The 17,401-nt window shown below is 47.5% G+C and overlaps 1 protein-coding gene across 1 annotated transcript in view; it reads right to left on the reverse strand.

The window, feature by feature from the left end:
• Positions 1-14,648, reverse strand: part of LOC144133012 (uncharacterized) — a 44,019-nt gene extending 29,371 nt beyond the window's left edge. Inside the window, exons 1-2 of the mRNA XM_077665799.1 lie at positions 14,359-14,648; positions 10,625-10,803 (exon numbers count right to left, since the gene is read on the reverse strand). Coding sequence (XP_077521925.1) covers positions 10,625-10,784 — 160 coding nt within the window. The 5' untranslated portion in view covers positions 10,785-10,803; positions 14,359-14,648. The remainder of the gene's footprint in view (positions 1-10,624; positions 10,804-14,358) is intronic.
• Positions 14,649-17,401: the final 2,753 nt, after the last annotated feature.

Raw genomic sequence — 17,401 nt, forward strand, 5'->3', positions numbered from 1 at the left:
TCTTATAACTCAATTCGTTCTAACGTTATCGTGATGACACGAAACCACAAACATCGCCATACAATACTTACGCATTAATAACAACTTTTTTCCAAGCCACTGATATTTCTCCTAATACCCGTATTTTGGTTTAAAATTATGGCAGTGCCCATAAAATGGTTTCGGAAAGACGGATCAGGATTTCATAATGTATTTCAACTGGGTCCGATGCTGTCCGCATACAGAAAGAAAGAATTCTGTTTATTTCTAGCAGCGTAACTGAAATAGTTCACGAGCCTCATTATTGGCAGTTTTTTTTTTGTTTGACTACGTTTTAAGACCTGAAAAATGATTCTGCATACTGAAACGAACTTGAAACTGCGGAGCAACGTTTACCCAAAATGTCTGCCTGTTTTATACTTGTCAGTATACCGGGGGGCTGTTAGAAGAGAAACCGCAAATGGGGAGTAGCTGCCATTTAGTTTGTGAACCCGTTCCCACATTTTTTTCTATGTGATTTAGCTGTTTACAGATGAGACGTAACTCCGGCATAATGCTTCCTCGGCACTGCGATGAACGGGACAACGTTGCAGTGACAAGAGAGGCATCAACAGAGTTGCAAACAGTACGAATTTATGTTGGTGTGGAAGACAAGCTCCCCAAAGTAGCAATAGCAAAGCCCAGGAAGCCACTAGGGCTTACTTAAGGGGTGGCACAGCTTTAAAACCACAGAAAACCACAGAAAACCACAAAATTTCGGTTTTACAAAAAATTAAAAGTATCCATTTGTAGGACTCGTTATCTAAGCTGTCCAAACATTTCACTGCTGAAATCTACCAGCAAGTGCTCCAAAAAAACATCAGTTTATAAACCACAACGGTGACGTATACCGTGAAACAGTAGAAAAATCTATTTTTTCAACCCCCTGTATCTTCACAGTGCCGTGAAAGAGCGGCGCTATCTTTGGCACAGTGCAAAGCTTGTTTCTTCACCTTTTAGCCTGCCGCGCCTCAAGTCAATTCCATGCGCAGAAGCAAACACGCAAAACACAAAAGTGTCAAGGTCTGGCCATGTGACTTCCCCGCCTTGGCATTGATCTGCTCAGCAACCTACCCCTAGCAACTGGTAAAGTTCGTGCAGGAGCTGATGGCATGGTGTCCACCCTTGCTTGCCCGTTTCACATTATATTGTTTGGGGTTTAGGCTTTGGCAACACTCTGGGCTTCAGTGAGCGACACTCCATCAAAAAGAAGTACAAAACTAAGCATTGTTATGGTAGCTGCAAGTGAAAGCCATTAACCAAATGACAGAAGCCAACTGCAATTTCTCTTTAGTGTCCCTATAAAAGTACCCACCTCGCTTAGCAGAGCCACGTTTAAAGGGGGAAGCTCGTCTTAAAAAAAATTTAAATATCATAGCCACAACTATGAAATTGTCAACGAACACGTGCGTTTGCTTACTGATTCGAAATAAGCCATTTAATTTTACGTAAAACTTGCGCTTGAGCACTTATGTAATATTTATTCAAATATTTATTCAAATACCCTAAAGACCTCCGGGGAGGGTATTACATAGGGAGGACACACGAAGCACTTTGACAATACTTTGCTCGAAACAGAAAAGAGAGAGAAGAAAAAAAAATACAGACACAATTTTGAAGTACAGTAATAAACAATAACAACAACACTATAGCGCAAATAGAAAGCGTAAAAATTCAAACAGCCGGGATTAAGAATACAAAAACAACGCAGAAAGAAAAAAAGAATGGAAAAGAAACATTTGGAAGAAAGTAGTGGTATTCGAGGGAGCACAAAAGAAGGATTACTAACTCTATAAAAGTAAAGTGGTGCACAGGTGCGTCACATTCTGATGTGGGTATGCAGCATTTTGTGAAATTTGTCTGGGTGAACTTTGGTAGCAATATCTGATGGTAGGTTGTTCCAGTCACTTATGGTTCTAGGTATGAATGATTGCGCGTAAAGCGACGACTGACAGACTGGGCGACTGACTTTGTAAGGATGATCATGGCGAGGGAAGATGTGGCAAGGTGGCTGAAAGAAGTCATGCAAAACATCGTGGTGATAAAGCTTGTGAAGCAGAGATAGTCGAACGTGTTTTCGTCGTAGTGATAGTGGATCTAATCCGCCACTGGTGTACGGGGAATAGTCCGAAAAAATGAAGCGGACAGCACGGCTTTGCAGGGATTCAATGTTACGTATGATGTAATCCTGGCTCAGGTCCCAGATTGCACATGCATATTCAATTCTAGGTCTGATTAAGATGGTGTATGCGAGCTTTTTTAAGTGTGAGGGTGCTTGCCTTAGTCTGTGTTTCACGATTCCGAGTGAGCGATTAGCAGTTGCAAGAGTAATGTTGATGTGATGATGCCATGTTAAATCGGTTCGAAAATTTACTCCTAGGTATTTATATGTAGTAGTGAGCTTGACAATATTGTTATCTATAAAATATGAGGTTAGAATGCGGGAATACGAATGTGTAAATGACATGCACTTAGTTTTAGTATGGTTTAGGGTCATTTGCCAGTCAGAACACCCCACATTAATCGCGTTTAAGTCTGACTGCAATGCTTGTTGGTCAGTTTCAGTAGTAATTTTACGGTAAATAACAGAGTCATTGGCGAACAGTCTTACACGGGACAAGATGCAGTTCGGCAAATCATTAATATATATTAGAAAAAGCAATGGACCAAGCAAGCTCCCTTGTGGAACGCCGGACGTGACTGGAATAGAAGAGGAATTGCAGTGGTTTATATTTGTGAACTGTGTTCGGAATGACAAAAAATCTTTTATCCATAAAATGACGTGTGTCAATGTTAAGATGATTTAGCTTCGTTAGTAGCCTGTCGTGAGGAACGCGGTCAAAAGCTTTAGAAAAATCCCGGAATATGGCATTCACCTGGTTGCCAACGTCAATACAGGATAGCAAGTCATTAGTAAATCCCGGTAACTGGCCATCGCATGAATATCCAGTTATGTTATTATGTTATGGAACTTTTTACCAAGAGCTTCATAGAACTTTTGCTGCAAGGAACATGGCAAAAAGCATGCCATTGCTTTTTCCTAAAATGAATGGATGCAATATAGAGGCTAAAATTACTGCTCTGCCTAACATAGAACCCAAGTTGCAGGGTGTTGAAGTTGTGACTTCAGAAACAGGAATACAAGCTTCTCTTTCTGGTTCCAAAGTGGCAATTTCAAAGCCTCGTAACTCAAATTGCATGGTAGGCAGGATGATAAATTTACCCTTCTTGCATTCCTTGATGTCATGAATAAGCAATCGCATGTGTTTCATCAGGTTCCCTGCCGCAAGATTTCTTCAAAGCTCTCTGCAAAAATCTTGCATAACATATTATGTGGGTGCTCAAGCACTAGTTTTAAATGAAATTCAATGACGCCAGCGCTCAGGAAGACGAACGCGCCGATCAAGAAGAGAACGATTGCAAGGCCTATCTCCAGAATTTGGACTACTCCCTTCTAATCCACCCCGAAGGGCTCCCACAATGAATACCAACCCAGCTACAGTTCCGCCGGTCCTGCTCCACCACCAGCGTGAGCCACCGCATTTCCACGGCCAACCCCACGAGGACGCCGAAGACTGGCTGGACCAGTACGATCGGGTGGCCATCTACAATGGCTGGGGCGCTGACTGCAAGATGCGTCATGTTTATTTTTCGCCCTCGAAGACTACGCGAGGACCTGGTTTATCAACAACGAATCTGGCCTTCGAACGTGAAATATGTTCAAATCCGAGTTTCTCCAAGTGTTCAAAGACAGCACATTACGCAAGGAGAAGGCTGACCTGCTTTTGCGTGCCCGACATCAACTCCCCAATGAGAGCGTGACGGTGTAAGTCGAAGAAATGAAGCGACTCTTCCGACGTGCGGACCCAAGCATGTCGGAGGAGAGGAAGGTAAGCTTCCTGATGAAAGGGGTTAAGGAGCAGCTATTCGCCGGCCTGGTTCGAAGTCCTCCAGTGACTGTAACTGACTTCATAAAGGAGGCGAGCTCCATCGTGAAGTCTCTTGACATGAGGGCCCGACAGTACGACCACCCAACAGCATCGATGCACACGGCCACTGTGGAGGGAGGCACAATGAACTCGGCAGAATCTCTATGTGAGATAATTCGATCCATTGTGCGCGAAGAACTGGTGAAGCTCTTTCCGGCTAAGGTACAGCCTCAGGTTGCCACACTTGCTGATTTTGTTCGCGAGGAGGTGCAACAAGCTTTAAGCACGAGCACACCACTACCTCTCCCAGACCCGGTACAGCCGCAGCACCCTGATCTCAGCTACCCCGCTGTCACCCGTCGTTTCATTCCGTCCCAGCCGAACCCACGGTACGATGCGCCTGCCTCCGCCGCTATGCGGAGTCAACCTCTCCAGCCGAATTCTCCACAGCGCCTAGGACGACGCAGAACGGATATCTGGAGAGCACCAGACAATCAGCCGGTGTGCTACCATTGCGGTGAGGCTGGACATGTTTGGCGCCGCTGCCCATACAAGGAGATGGGTCTTCGAGGATTCCCCGTCGGTTGTCCTCGTTCGACGTGTGGAGAACGACCGCAGGAGATCGCGGACTACATCTCGCAAGCGAGCTCAGCACAGCATCGCTTCTCTCGATCACCATCTCCTTGTCGCTACAGTTCTCCAGGACGAGACCAGTCTCGGAGTTCCCATAGGGGAAACAAGATGCAGCAGCCTCTGGAGTTGCGGCTGCTCAACGACAAAATGTGCAAGATCCTCCATCGCCGCAATACAGTTCCAGTTCACACACAACGCCGAATGCCCTAGCCGTACCGACGACTCATCAGACAAAGTGCCTCAAGACAAGCCGATGTCCTCACGTACCCCTCCGTGGCCACGACGCCTTTCCTCAATGCCGGACTCCTTCGACGCACTGCAGCCGAGACCGAATGCCTCGACATCCTCAAAGTAAGACGCTAGTAACAGCCGACTTACGAGATTTCGGTCGATGGCGCCGATGTAACCGCGCTGGTGGATACTGGCGCTGATTATTCTGTGCTCAGTGGAAATTTTGCGGCGGCACGGAAAAGGTCACAACTGCTTGGGACGGCCCACAGATGCGTAGTGCAGGGGGCCACTTGATCACGCCAACGGGAACATGCACGTCGAGGATAACCGTGGAAGGCCAAACATTTCTGGCAACATTCGTAGTGCTAGCTGAGTGCTGTCAGGACGTCATACTCGGCATGGACTTTCTGACTGAAAATGGTGCCGTCATTGATCTGCAATCGCAGTCCGTCAAGTTCTCGACCAAGAAGGTCATATCCGTCGATAGTGTTCTCCCAGCGGAGCTGCACATTCTAGACGAACACGTGACTGTGCCTCCACGTTCCAGTGTAATGATAACCGTCGGCTCAAAGAACATACGGCAAGTTGAGGGTGTCGTGGAAAGCAAGCATTTCTTGCTTCTGGACGGAGGACTTTCCGTCGCCAGGGCGGTTGTCCTCCTCGAAGATAGCAAGGTGAACGTTCTCACAAATTTCAGCAACGAACACCAGCAGCTTAACAAGGGGACAACTGTGGCATATATTGACGCTCTTAGTGAAACTAGGTATGTGCACAGTTTAACGACTGCTTCAACGACTGAGCCTGATATACCTCCTGGTGTTCAGTACGACATTAACCCAACCCTGCCGCTCGAGCAGCGCGACAAAGTGCGCGAACTGCTCGATCGCTACTGTGGTGCCTTCGCGTCGTCGTCACGCGTCGGGCGGACGCATCTTGCGAAACATTGCATAATTACTGATGAAAATGTTCCACCACTCCGGCAGTCACCTTATCGAGTGTCCACTAAAGAACGTGAGGCTATCAGAACACAAGTGAAAGAAATACTCGCCAACGACGTTATTCGACCTTCTAGGAGCCCGTGGGCGGCACCTGTCGTGCTTGTGAAGAAGGACGGCACCTTATGATTCTGTGTTGACTACCGTCGGTTAAACAACATCACCAAAAAGGATGTGTACCCACTACCCAGAATTGACGATGCCTTGGATCGCTTATGCAACACCGGATATTTCTCCTCCATGGACCTGAAGGCTGGATATTGGCAAATTGAGGTAGACGAGAGGGACTGCGAAAAAACTGCATTCATCACTCCAGACGGCCTGTACGAGTTCCAAGTGATGCCATTTCGTCTTTGTTCGGCATCTGCGACATTCCAAAGACTCATGGATACCGTTCTTGCAGCTTTGAAGTGGAAAACTTGTCTGGTCTACCTGGACGACGTCATCGTTTTTGCCCCGTCTTTCGAGGAGCACCTGCGTCGCCTCGAGGAAGTATATCAGGCCATAACGTCATCAGGCCTTACTCTAAAAGCCGAAAAATGCCATTTTGCATATGAAGAAATAAAGTTTTTAGGCCATGTCGTGAACTACGAAAGAGTCCTTCCAGATCCCGAGAAAACGTCCGCCATTGCCAATTTTCCACCGCCGCGTGATCAGAAGGAAGTTCGTCGATTCCTCGGACTATGCGCGTATTACCGCCGCTTCATGGAGAATTTCTCCAACATTGCTTCACCCCTTACTGATCTGACAAAGGCGCATGTGCCGTTCAGGTGGAAACCACCACAGCAGATGGCGTTTCAAGAGCTTCAACGCCGCCTGCGGTCACCCTCTGTGCTGGCGCACTTTGATGAGCTTGCAGACGCCAGGGTCCACACCGATGCAAGCAACGTTGGTTTGGGCGCTGTCCTAGTTCAAGTTCAGCGGGACAAACCACGTGTCATCGCCTATGCGAGCCGCACACTATCGAAGACAGAAGCAAACTGCTCTGCTACTGAAAAAGAATGCCTCGCCATCGTGTGGGCAGTTTCGAAGTTCAGACCATACCTGACCATACCTTTATGGCCGCTCTTTCAAAGTAGTGACCGATCATCACGCACTATGCTGGCTTGCCAACCTCAAGGATCCCTCCGGGCGCCTCGCACGATGGAGCCTTCAACTCCAAGAGTTCGATTTCACCGTCATTTACAAATCTGGTCACACACACGCAGCCGCCGACTGCTTATCTCGTGCTCCCGTGCAAGCAGCTCCGGACGACGCTGCTGATGACGATGAAGTCTTCTTGAATGCAATACATGCCAACGATTTCGCTGAGCATCAATGCGCCGACCCCGACCTCCACGACATCATTCGTTACCTTGAAGGTACCAGCAGGAGAGTTCCTAAAGCCTTCAGGTGAGCTTTGTCGTCTCTCTGCATACGAAACGGTGTTCTCTTCAAGAAGAATTTCGCCGCGAACAGTAGGCAATACTTGCTGGTCGTCCCTGTGAACCTGCGCGACGAAATTCTTCACGCCTGCCATGACGAACCAGCTTCCGGCCACCTTGGTGTTACTAGAACACAAGCTAGAATTCAAGACAAGTACTACTGGCCTCGCCTGGGCCCTGACGTTGCGCATTACGTCCGCACTTGCCGGGATTGCCAGCGCCGCAAAGTTCCGCCCGTGAAGCCAGCCAGATTCCTCAAGCCAATTGAGCCGCCTTCACAAGTGTTTAAACAAGTCGGCATGGACTTGCTCGGGCCCTTTCCTACATCAGACCCCGGAAAAAGGTGGAGAATAGTAGCCACTGATTATCTCACACGTTATGCAGAGACAGCATCTCTTCCAAGGTAGCACCGCCACCGAAGTAGCCCAGTTCTTTGTTACTCAAATCGTCTTACGTCATGGTGCTCCACAAGTTTTAATTACGGACAGAGGGGCTGCCTTTACCTCTGAGCTCCTGCACCATATTCTAATTTTCAGTCACACCAGTCACCGTTGAACGACTTCTTATCATCCCCAAACTAACCGACTGGCGGAACGTCTAAACAAGACGCTTGCGGACATGCTTTCAATGTACGTGGACGTGGAACATAAAACATGCGACGACGTCCTAGCCTACGTCACGTTCGCATACAATACAGCCGTGCAGGAAACAACCAACATGACACCATTTGGCCCAGTTTATGGACGTCAGGTCAAGACAACACTCGATGCCATGCTGCCTCATGTCGACGATCATCCAAATGACGACGTTGCGTCTTTCTTACAACGCGCCGAAGCTGCCCGCCAACTCGCACGGGTTCGAATTCAGGACGAACAGGGCCAGGACACACAACGCTACAACCTACGGACGCGGCATGTGGAATACCACCCAGGTGACCTTGTCTGGGTTTGGTCTCCAATCCGACAACGCGGACTGAGTGAAAAGCTCTTGCGCCGCTACTTCGGTCCTTACCGAATTGTGTGACGCCGTGGAGCCCCCAATTATGAAGTCGTCCCTCATGAGACTCAACCATCTCGACGCCACAACCGGCCCGAGGTGGTCCACGTGGTTCGCCTGAAGCCCTACTACGCAAGGACACCCTAACTCTTCTCGAGACCCCCTGCTTTCTTTTCAACATCGGGTCGATGCCTTCGGAGGAGGGGCTAATGACGCCAGCGCTCGGGAAGACAAACGCGCCGATCAAGAAGAGAACGAAGTGTTGAGGAAGCGCTCTCGTCCAGGGCTACGCCGCTACTGACTCTCGGCCACTTAATGCCGTTGCTGACTCTACGCCAACGCCAACGTGACAATATTAGAACCAGCACACAAAAAAACCTGTTCCTTAAAGATTTTGGAAATGCGGCTTTATTAATAAAATTTTTTTTGTAAAACCAGCTTGCCCCCTTAAAAGATTAGCACTGAAACGTACGTGGTAAGTGGGTGGGTATGCTTGTCATTGTGGCCAAAAGGTAACAGCAGCAGGCTATCGCTACAAGCTCCAGGCTGGCTAGGTTATCAGTGACATAATTGCAATGTATACGTCCCTTCAATTTGGCTGTACTTGCCGCACCGGCCCAAGCCGTACAGCACTTTAGCACTTATTTTGCAAAAGTGCCGGCCTAGCGCAGCCGGAGTTCCTGGCTGGCTTGCACTCCCCGAAGTGGAAAAGTGGAAGTGCAGCTGTAGTGCAGCAATACGGCGGTGCCCCATGTGTTGGCTAGAGAAGCGGCCTACACATACGACCGTAGATTTAATGAAATGATTACAGTTATTTGTTGAAAGGAGGAGGTGAGTAACTATTCGCGGCATAAGTTATGAACCTAAGCGGTCATGTCCAGCCTCATCTCAGCCCATATTCATAAAGTGTCCCAGTATATAAATGCAACAACTTTCTTTTTTTTTCAGCGAAACAATGATTTCCCGGGGCTAGTTCATGGCAACACTTATTGGTGCTTGAAAAATTCTAGCGGCTCAGGATTTTGGCAGCCGCTGATGTCGGCGGAACGAAGCTGGCTGTAATTCAGTGCCGATGACAAGGCTGGCAGACCACCAGGCCTGAGCTAGACCGTTTGTTTTGGAAGCAGACAATGCCAAACAGCACTTGAATTGCCCTGAGCTGACGTTACATGCTGATGGCACCACCGTGGAAATTCACAGAACTAGTGCAGGAAGTGTAGCCAAATCAAAGAGACTAGGCCGTGTGTACAGTGATTTTTTGGTTCAAAGTGAATTTAAAGCAAGCAGTAAATTTCTTTGCATTATTTCGAAGCAAATATTTCGTGTACTGCTGGCACACTAAAAAAAGGTTGCATGGCACTGTAAGAATTTTCAAAATTCCATATGTTTCTAATACACAAGGCTATTATGTGAAAAAAAAAAAAGGAGTGCTTTGCAGCTTTGTCACTCTCATTGAGGCAGTGCTGACTTTCTGCAAAACTCGCTACCAGAAATTCGGGGAGTTGACAAATGCAGGGCTGACATATCTGTGGTGTGTGGGACTTAATTGTGCGAGCTCCAACTGAGTCCTCGAGTGTGATTTCATCGTCGCACAGCTCTCACTTTTAAGCCACAACCGCATCGACACCCGCTGGCATATGCATGATGCATCTGTGCGCGCAGCACCACTCCCGCCAGGTGTCGAAAAAACACCCACCTCCATGTGTATCATACTAGCTACCTTTAGTGCTCATACTAAACTAGCAAATTTTACACAGGGAAGAGCGGCTACAATGGCTGCAGTCAGATCAAACTTGTCTCGTGGAAGTCAAAGGGGCTGTGCATCTCCCGAATGATGAACACCTCGGTGCTCGTTCCTGCGCATGCCCAGCATGGGTGGCACAGGCACCTTGCAGGCAGAGAGGTGGTACATCTTCCTTCTCTTTTGTGTCCCATCTAGTTTCCGCTGTTTTTCACCATGAATACTGACCAACTAGCCTAACATTTTGCTTTGCTACAGATATGGAAGCGGTGCACATGCCTGCTCAGGAATGGCCGAGCAGCTGTAATCTTTTTTTTAATGCATTATGTGACCTTATGCGACCTTAACTATACTTCGACATAACAGCTGTTGAAAATGGAACCAAAACAGAATGAGAAGAAATTCAACTACAAATTGTTTACAGGGTGCGAGGGACTTCCACGCAGTGATCCATGTCCACTTGCATCTCTTACGGACCATTCCAAGGAACGAAACACGGAATCAAAAATTTGGGTTTCCATGCTCCCATAACACCATCACGAGCATGCAATTACAGGTGCCCCAAGTGTATGCCCCAGAAATAAACCGAGAAATACAGCGTAATCGAACCCCAGCACCAAGAAGCAGGGAAGGAATCGGTGGGGGGATCTGACTCACAGGAGTGGAGACACTTGATGAGTGTCATGGCGTCGACGAGGTAACCCTTGCAGAGCCGGCAGGTGAGGTAGGCATTGAGGCCGGCCACATGGGGCCGGGGGCCGGCCCTGCCACCAGCCCCCGGCGGTGGTCCACCCCTGCCCTGCGGAGCAGCGGCCATCCGCTACGCCCACCGATCCCTGGAAGACAAGAGAGAGGAAAGAATGTGAGCAGTCAATTCCACTTCCCTATTCAGTTCATAAATTTCACCAGTCGAGTTACTAATAAATGGACAAAATGCAAGTGCTATGTGTGCACTGACAAGGGTCCCAAAGTTGAAAGCAATACCGAGACTCCACTTCAGGCTTTCGTGCCATTCAACCTGTCCCAAGTTTCTTAAGCATGCCATTCATAAAGGCAATGAAAATAAAAAGCAACTAGTGGTCAGTTTCTGCTAGGAAAGGAATAGACCTCGCACATATCACTGCAGAGTCAAAGTAGCTAAAATGTAGACAGTGCAGAGTTGGATGACTGGACAATGTTTGGAATGATTTATCAGGCAAACCCCTGAAGTTCCTAGCGAACTACTGATGCCCAAGCAAAGGGGACAGATTGAGAGGCCAAGAAAAAGAATACTTCATAAAGGGTTCTTCGCAAACGATGAATAACAAAAATTAGCACTTTGAACAAGAAATGCAGACAATAAGAAGTATGGTCCTAAAAACCGAATGCAAAGCAAAAGCACATGTTAAGAATACTTTCAGCAATAAAAATTATAAGTGAAACAACTTCTGTCTGTCCACACACAAAAAAAAGACAGCTTGAAGCATAATACCACAGAAGTCCAACGCAAGTTCTGACAATGTGCTTGTGTTATAAAAAAATGTCACTGCAGAGGATTTAAGGGTTTGTTTAGACCCTGCCAGAGTGAGTGATAAGTTCAATGGTCATCAGCCAAAAAACATTCATAGGTGCTGTCGAAATCAAAAATAATGATGACATTCTACAGCCCCAATGAAGAAATAATTTAGAGGGAGCAGCCCATTTTTAAAAGAATGCACAAGGATAAGCAAGGAGTGCTAACAACGGAGCACTGCAGTGCTTCACACACAGACCACCTTCACAAACTTGTGGCCTTTTAGAAAGGTTCTGTTCAATACAGAAGTATTATTCGCAGTGTAGTTAGCATGACAGCTGAAACTCAGGAGCTCATCAAAAAGCAGTGCGAAATGACATAGCAAGACAAATGCACCCTTAAAAATTTGGAATAAAAATGCCCAAAATGAAAAGTTCAAGTGGTTTCAGCCCTTCTTTATTTGTAGCTATACAGCTAGAATGCTGCCAACTTTCAGAAAGTTCAGCTGTTAAGAAATTCTCGACTGCAGCACTTTTTTCACAACCTATGATCCCAAAACAGAGAAAAAAAAAATGGTCAAGGCAGCCAGTTTCAACAGCTGCCAGCAGCACGACTGCAATTCCGACGCTCGAACCACCCAAAATGACGATAGCAGATTTGTTTCGCTCTTCTTTCTTTTTGCTCAGACAATATGACTCCTTGCAAGCGATCATAAGCAGCCAGTGACTTTGAAATCAATGTTGCGCTGAAAATAAGTTGATCTTTGGAGATTATAAGCAAATGCTAACACACTGAATATGTGGTTGCATAGCAGCTCATTGCGTATTACTTCCCTGAATACAGTTATAACAACTAGTAGTAGTTATAAAGAGCTGATAGAAAAGGCCATCCAAGACTACCATGGCAACTGCCACACAGAATAGGACGAGCTACTATGATGATAAAGCAGGCCAAGCTTGTTTCGAGCGTTTTGAGCAATGCTCTGCAGAGCAAAGCAAGCAATTTTTTAAAGAAGGCGTTTGGTTCCACAGACAATGCTAGCACTCAAAAGCAGCGGAAAATAACTACAAATGGTACAAACACAAGCCCCGTGCTCCAAGCAGAACAGCTCCGCAAACATTTTGCGCCAGAGCAAACGGCTCGGGCACTCTAGACAAGCCTACTCGCATCTATACACAGCACTCCTGTCACATTACAGTTCTCCATTTGGATGCTGTCTCCTCAACAAACTATGAGAAAAAAACTCGCGATAAGGTTCCTGTCCTCACACTGCACTTGCGGCTTGCATACTCACACTCGGAAGACTCTTTCTAAGAAAGCTTAATAGTAAAAACAGTCCCTACATATACATTTTAATGCTTACGTACATTATGCTTTGATGCTTGCATAGAAGAAACCTTAATAATTATATTCAGACATTAAAGAATCATGAACCGATTTTCACAGGCACAAATTTTTTTATGTGCTATAAAAAAAAGCCACAGCTGTGTTTGTCTCAAACATTGAATGCAAAAGGTTGAATGCGAGCCAGTAAGAAATATGGATTTTACTGCCTTGTAGACTTTCTTGAGCTTTTGGGAGAACACGTCTATAAACGACGTCTTAAGTCTGAATGCAAAACCAGGCATTTCTCTATACAGCTGCAAAATGGAATGTACAGCCAGTGATCACACTTGTGAGCAGTATTTTTTTTTTCGAAACACTGAACGGCTAAAAAAAAAAAAAACGACGGAGCATTGTCTCAGCTCTGCAGCTTTAGTTTTCTAGTTGTCACAATACAAGCTACTATTCAAAACTTCACAACCGTAACGCCGATCCATGTCACACTCCAAATTTAGGCAGTGTATTCGCTTGGGAACTCAGAAATTCCGCAAACAGCACTGGGGTCATGGCAGCAGTGATGATATGTCTGACTAGCGGTATTATCTTGAAGCCGTTGCCACCAATCATGTTTTTTCATCGCAGTCTCCTCGGACGCTGCACGTCGACTAGGGCCTAGCGGGTTATGGCGCAAGGGGCCTAACGACGCGACTGACCTCAATGTCTACGCATTCAATCGCTCTCCGTAAAGTAGGACCGCAACAACAATGCACTTTCAAACCAGCCTTTTACTCCACGCGTTTGAAATTTACCGTAGGGATAATACCGGCGTAGTACTACTTATTAGCGCAACACTAGTGCCGCTCCGAAACCATGACGCTTACTGACGTCAACACCCGTTAATTACCACAACATAAGTGACCGCCGACGTTGGATGTCGTTTGAGGCAAAAACCGACCAACCCCACTCCGGCAGGAGGTCAGCAGCAATACGTAATGCGGATAAGAAGCCATGCGTCTCAGCTTTCCTGACCTCCAATTATAAGCCGCTGCGGTTGATACGCGCAACTTCCTCAGTCAATCTGACCCACGTCAGGCCTCGCAACAACTCCCGGGCCTCTTAATACGGCTTTTACGGCTCCTGGATGCACATCAGAACAAAACAAATTTCATTCTTAAAACAATCATTTTACGTAAGGCAGCAAGCAGTGGATGTTGATCAAAGCGCAAGGCACAATCCGATTACGATGCTAGAGGCGTTCGTTGCAACCACTCTCGGCTAGCTCGCGCTCTCGAGGAAACTAGTTCGCTTGTCTTCCGAGACACTTTTTCAGGCAATTTTCCTCGTTCATCCCACGTTCGTTATTTGTGTGAGGACAGAAATATGTTTGGCAAAAAAACATCGGACTTGGGTAGAATCGATAGCTTTTTTTTCTACCACGTCACCGGAGCGGCGTTCATTCCGCCACCGCTGACAGCCAAACTGCCATTCACGGCAACACCGGTTGCTTTACTGGCTACGTGCACGTTCGGCGTGCCGTACGCGGTGCAAGGAAAGGTGAAGATGCATCTGCCCTTACCTCATGAAGGCGGAAAACTCCATCGAGCCAATCTCCGTGTGAAAGTAGTCGCGGCCATTTCGTCCCATTGCTAGGCCTAAGCAACGCTGGCTGTCACGGAAACCTCGCCACATTCGTCAACAGCGACGAAGCTCCGTGCTCGTCCGTGCGGGCGGCCGCTCAGTCTTCGCAGCGCACAGTCTATCCGTCGCAATTAAACGTAAACTCGGCTTTCCGACCGCGGACGTCCATGTTTGTTTGCGACCAAAACCAGGGTTCTTCGACTCATTTCCGAGCGCTCGCGAGGAGGCGCCACCAGTGAAAGAACCTCCTCACCCTCGTCTCCTACAACGAGCATCGCCTCTCGTCTTTTTTACTTTTTTTTTGCTTGCGCCGTCCCTCGCACGCACCGGAATGGGCTGACGGCTGTCGTAGTATTCTTGAGGTCACGTAGTTGCTGCAGCACCGGTCGGTCGAGGAGCGCAACCCAAAACGACGGTTGTCAACTCGTAATTGGTAGAGTAGACGATCAAATGCAACCGTGCGCGCATGGGGGTGTCAACGCACTGCCATGTAAACATCAGATGATGAGCACAGTTCCACGCGTCGGTCGGTGCTGCGGAATGTAGAGCGCAGAGCATCGCGCGTTGCTGCATCTCGGCAATGGAGAGGGCGGCCGATGATTTTCACATCTCGCTTGTGACGTCATTGTTCATTAGTCGGTTAAGAAACCACGCTGTAATTTGTAACTCAGCGTGAAGAAAACAAGAATGCCAACAAAATGAAAGAGTTTGGAGCCAGATATGGGGCAGCTGCCATTTCTAATGGAGCTATTTAAAATTAAAAAAACAAAACAAGGGTAGCTGCTCGAGCGCTCAAACCTAAATAATCGCGCCTGCCTGGTAATAAGACAGGACGTCAGTAAACAAGCGAATTTTCCTGAAAAACAAGCATAACAAGCTCATGAGCTCGCAGATAACGCTTAACATGTGTTGCACATATTACCAAAACTACACCAATAAATTCCGCGGACACACGGACAATTGCTCGCGAGCCAAACAAAAACAGTGCAGATGGATAAACAACTTATATTGATTAGTGTTAAGAACTAATCAGTAACGAGGCATCTCTTGCAACTTAGAGCGTACCACTGCGTAGTACGTCTTTCCTATGTTCTCCGAGAACGCAGGCCAGTCTTGAGAGGCTTCAGAGAATTATCCTTGATATCCGCATCAATTTGCTATAATCGCGATAAAGTTAAGATCATAATATCCGGTTGACAACCTCGCAACCGATTCGGACTTTTTTTTTTATCCGTTGATCCTCTTAGGAACGCATAAATCACTCATTGCGCTTAACTATTACGAGAAAGTATCTAAAGCTCACGGATGATGCTCACGGATATTCTGAAACTTTCTACACGCCAAACACGACAGGACAGGGACCGCCCAGAAAACATCTCGCTCGAGGGTGATCGGGAAGGAGCAGTAGGAGCCAGCCCCAGTTGATCTCGCCGCACTGCCTTGTCGCCATGGTTACCGCGTCACAAAAATCGATGGCCATGCGCGGGAGGAACGCAAAGCGCTGCCGCGTCGTCTACAACGTTCCCTCCCAACGTTCTGCAATCGCACCAAGTGCATAAACTGTACTTCAAAACGTCACCCTTTGTCACGGTGGAAGAATATTATAGGTGTCGGAACGGCGGCGCTTGGAGCGGAGCGGCCGTGTCCCGCCGCGCGTGCATGCTTTGACAGTTCGCCGACAGATGGCATAGCGATGCAGGGGGCCTTAAAGCCCCTTGATGTTTTGAAAGTAGCGACACTCTCCTCCTTCGCGGCGCATTCCTCCTCGTTTCTCCTCGCCCGCCAGCCGCCCGCGCTGCACACGGCACTCTTTTTCACCCAAGCGCCCGCCGGCCAGCCGCGCCTTTGAACGCTGGCGTGCTTTTTAAGCACCGTTTACAGCTTCGGTAGTGAAAGTAATTCTCATAAACGGTTACCCAAGCGATTAGAATGCTGAGAAAAAATTCTGTGGATTTTTTTTCTTTTTTTAAGGCACTTAATTTCTAAATATTTCCCAGAAGAAAACATTCTTCTGCGGGTGTCATTTACGAAAACCGTCTCTGAAAGGAGATGTGATGTTTTGCGGCGTGTAATCAACTAAGTAGTGCCATCGGCCCGTTGTTTTTTCTTCCGCTTTACTTTAATTTCTTTCTCAATCAAATCATTACAAGACTGATTCAGCTCAATGTAAACTACTATAAACATTACAAACAAAACGTCCCCATGCGTCCACCTTGGAATCGTAGACTGCTCCCTCCTTTCGTTGTACCTAATTAAGGTGATTATACAATACCCGAACGTAGTTCACTGGCTACTTCAGCTCATATCTCGTGATTCCAGATTAAGGAACACTCCTTCCGTAAATTTACTAGAAGAATATTTCTGCATGGATTACACCTCGTCTAGTAAACTTGGGAAAAGCGGGAAAGTGAGAGAGGTGCCTTACCTCGCACACAACGCTGCTTCTTGTCGGCACGAAGTTTTTTCTCCCGATATAATGAAGCCATTGCTTCGTCTTCAAGCGATCCCGCTTTCCTTGAGGTACCATGAAAACTGCATAGCCATCCTCAGGCCGGTTTGAACAGTTATATGCGCAACACTGTGGCATTTGGCGAGCGCGCCGCAAAGAAAAACAACGTGCGCAAGGTCTCCTTTGCTTGAGTGGGTGAAAAATGGCGCGCGAAGAACGAAAAGCTTCACAAAGAATGCAAAAAGCGCGCGTGTAACCATGGCGACCCCGGGGACAGCCAGAGTGACCAATTAGCGCGAAGCGGAACGCGCCGCGCGTCTGCGCGCGGCGTCGCGCAGAGGGTGCCCGCGCGGAGATCTGAATCCGAGTAGGTGGCGAGGAGGTGAGGAGAGGAGGTGATGCGGCGGCGGCAAAGTACAAAGCGTGGCGGTACTTTCTCTTTATCGAGGGACTTTAGGGGGCCTTGGTTAGCGCCGCCTGCGCCGGTCAAAGCACGTGTGGGCACGCATCTTGCTTCAGTTTTGTGGACGTT

The sequence above is a fragment of the Amblyomma americanum genome, chromosome 5, assembly GCF_052857255.1.
Source record: "Amblyomma americanum isolate KBUSLIRL-KWMA chromosome 5, ASM5285725v1, whole genome shotgun sequence".
Taxonomy (NCBI): domain Eukaryota; kingdom Metazoa; phylum Arthropoda; class Arachnida; order Ixodida; family Ixodidae; genus Amblyomma; species Amblyomma americanum.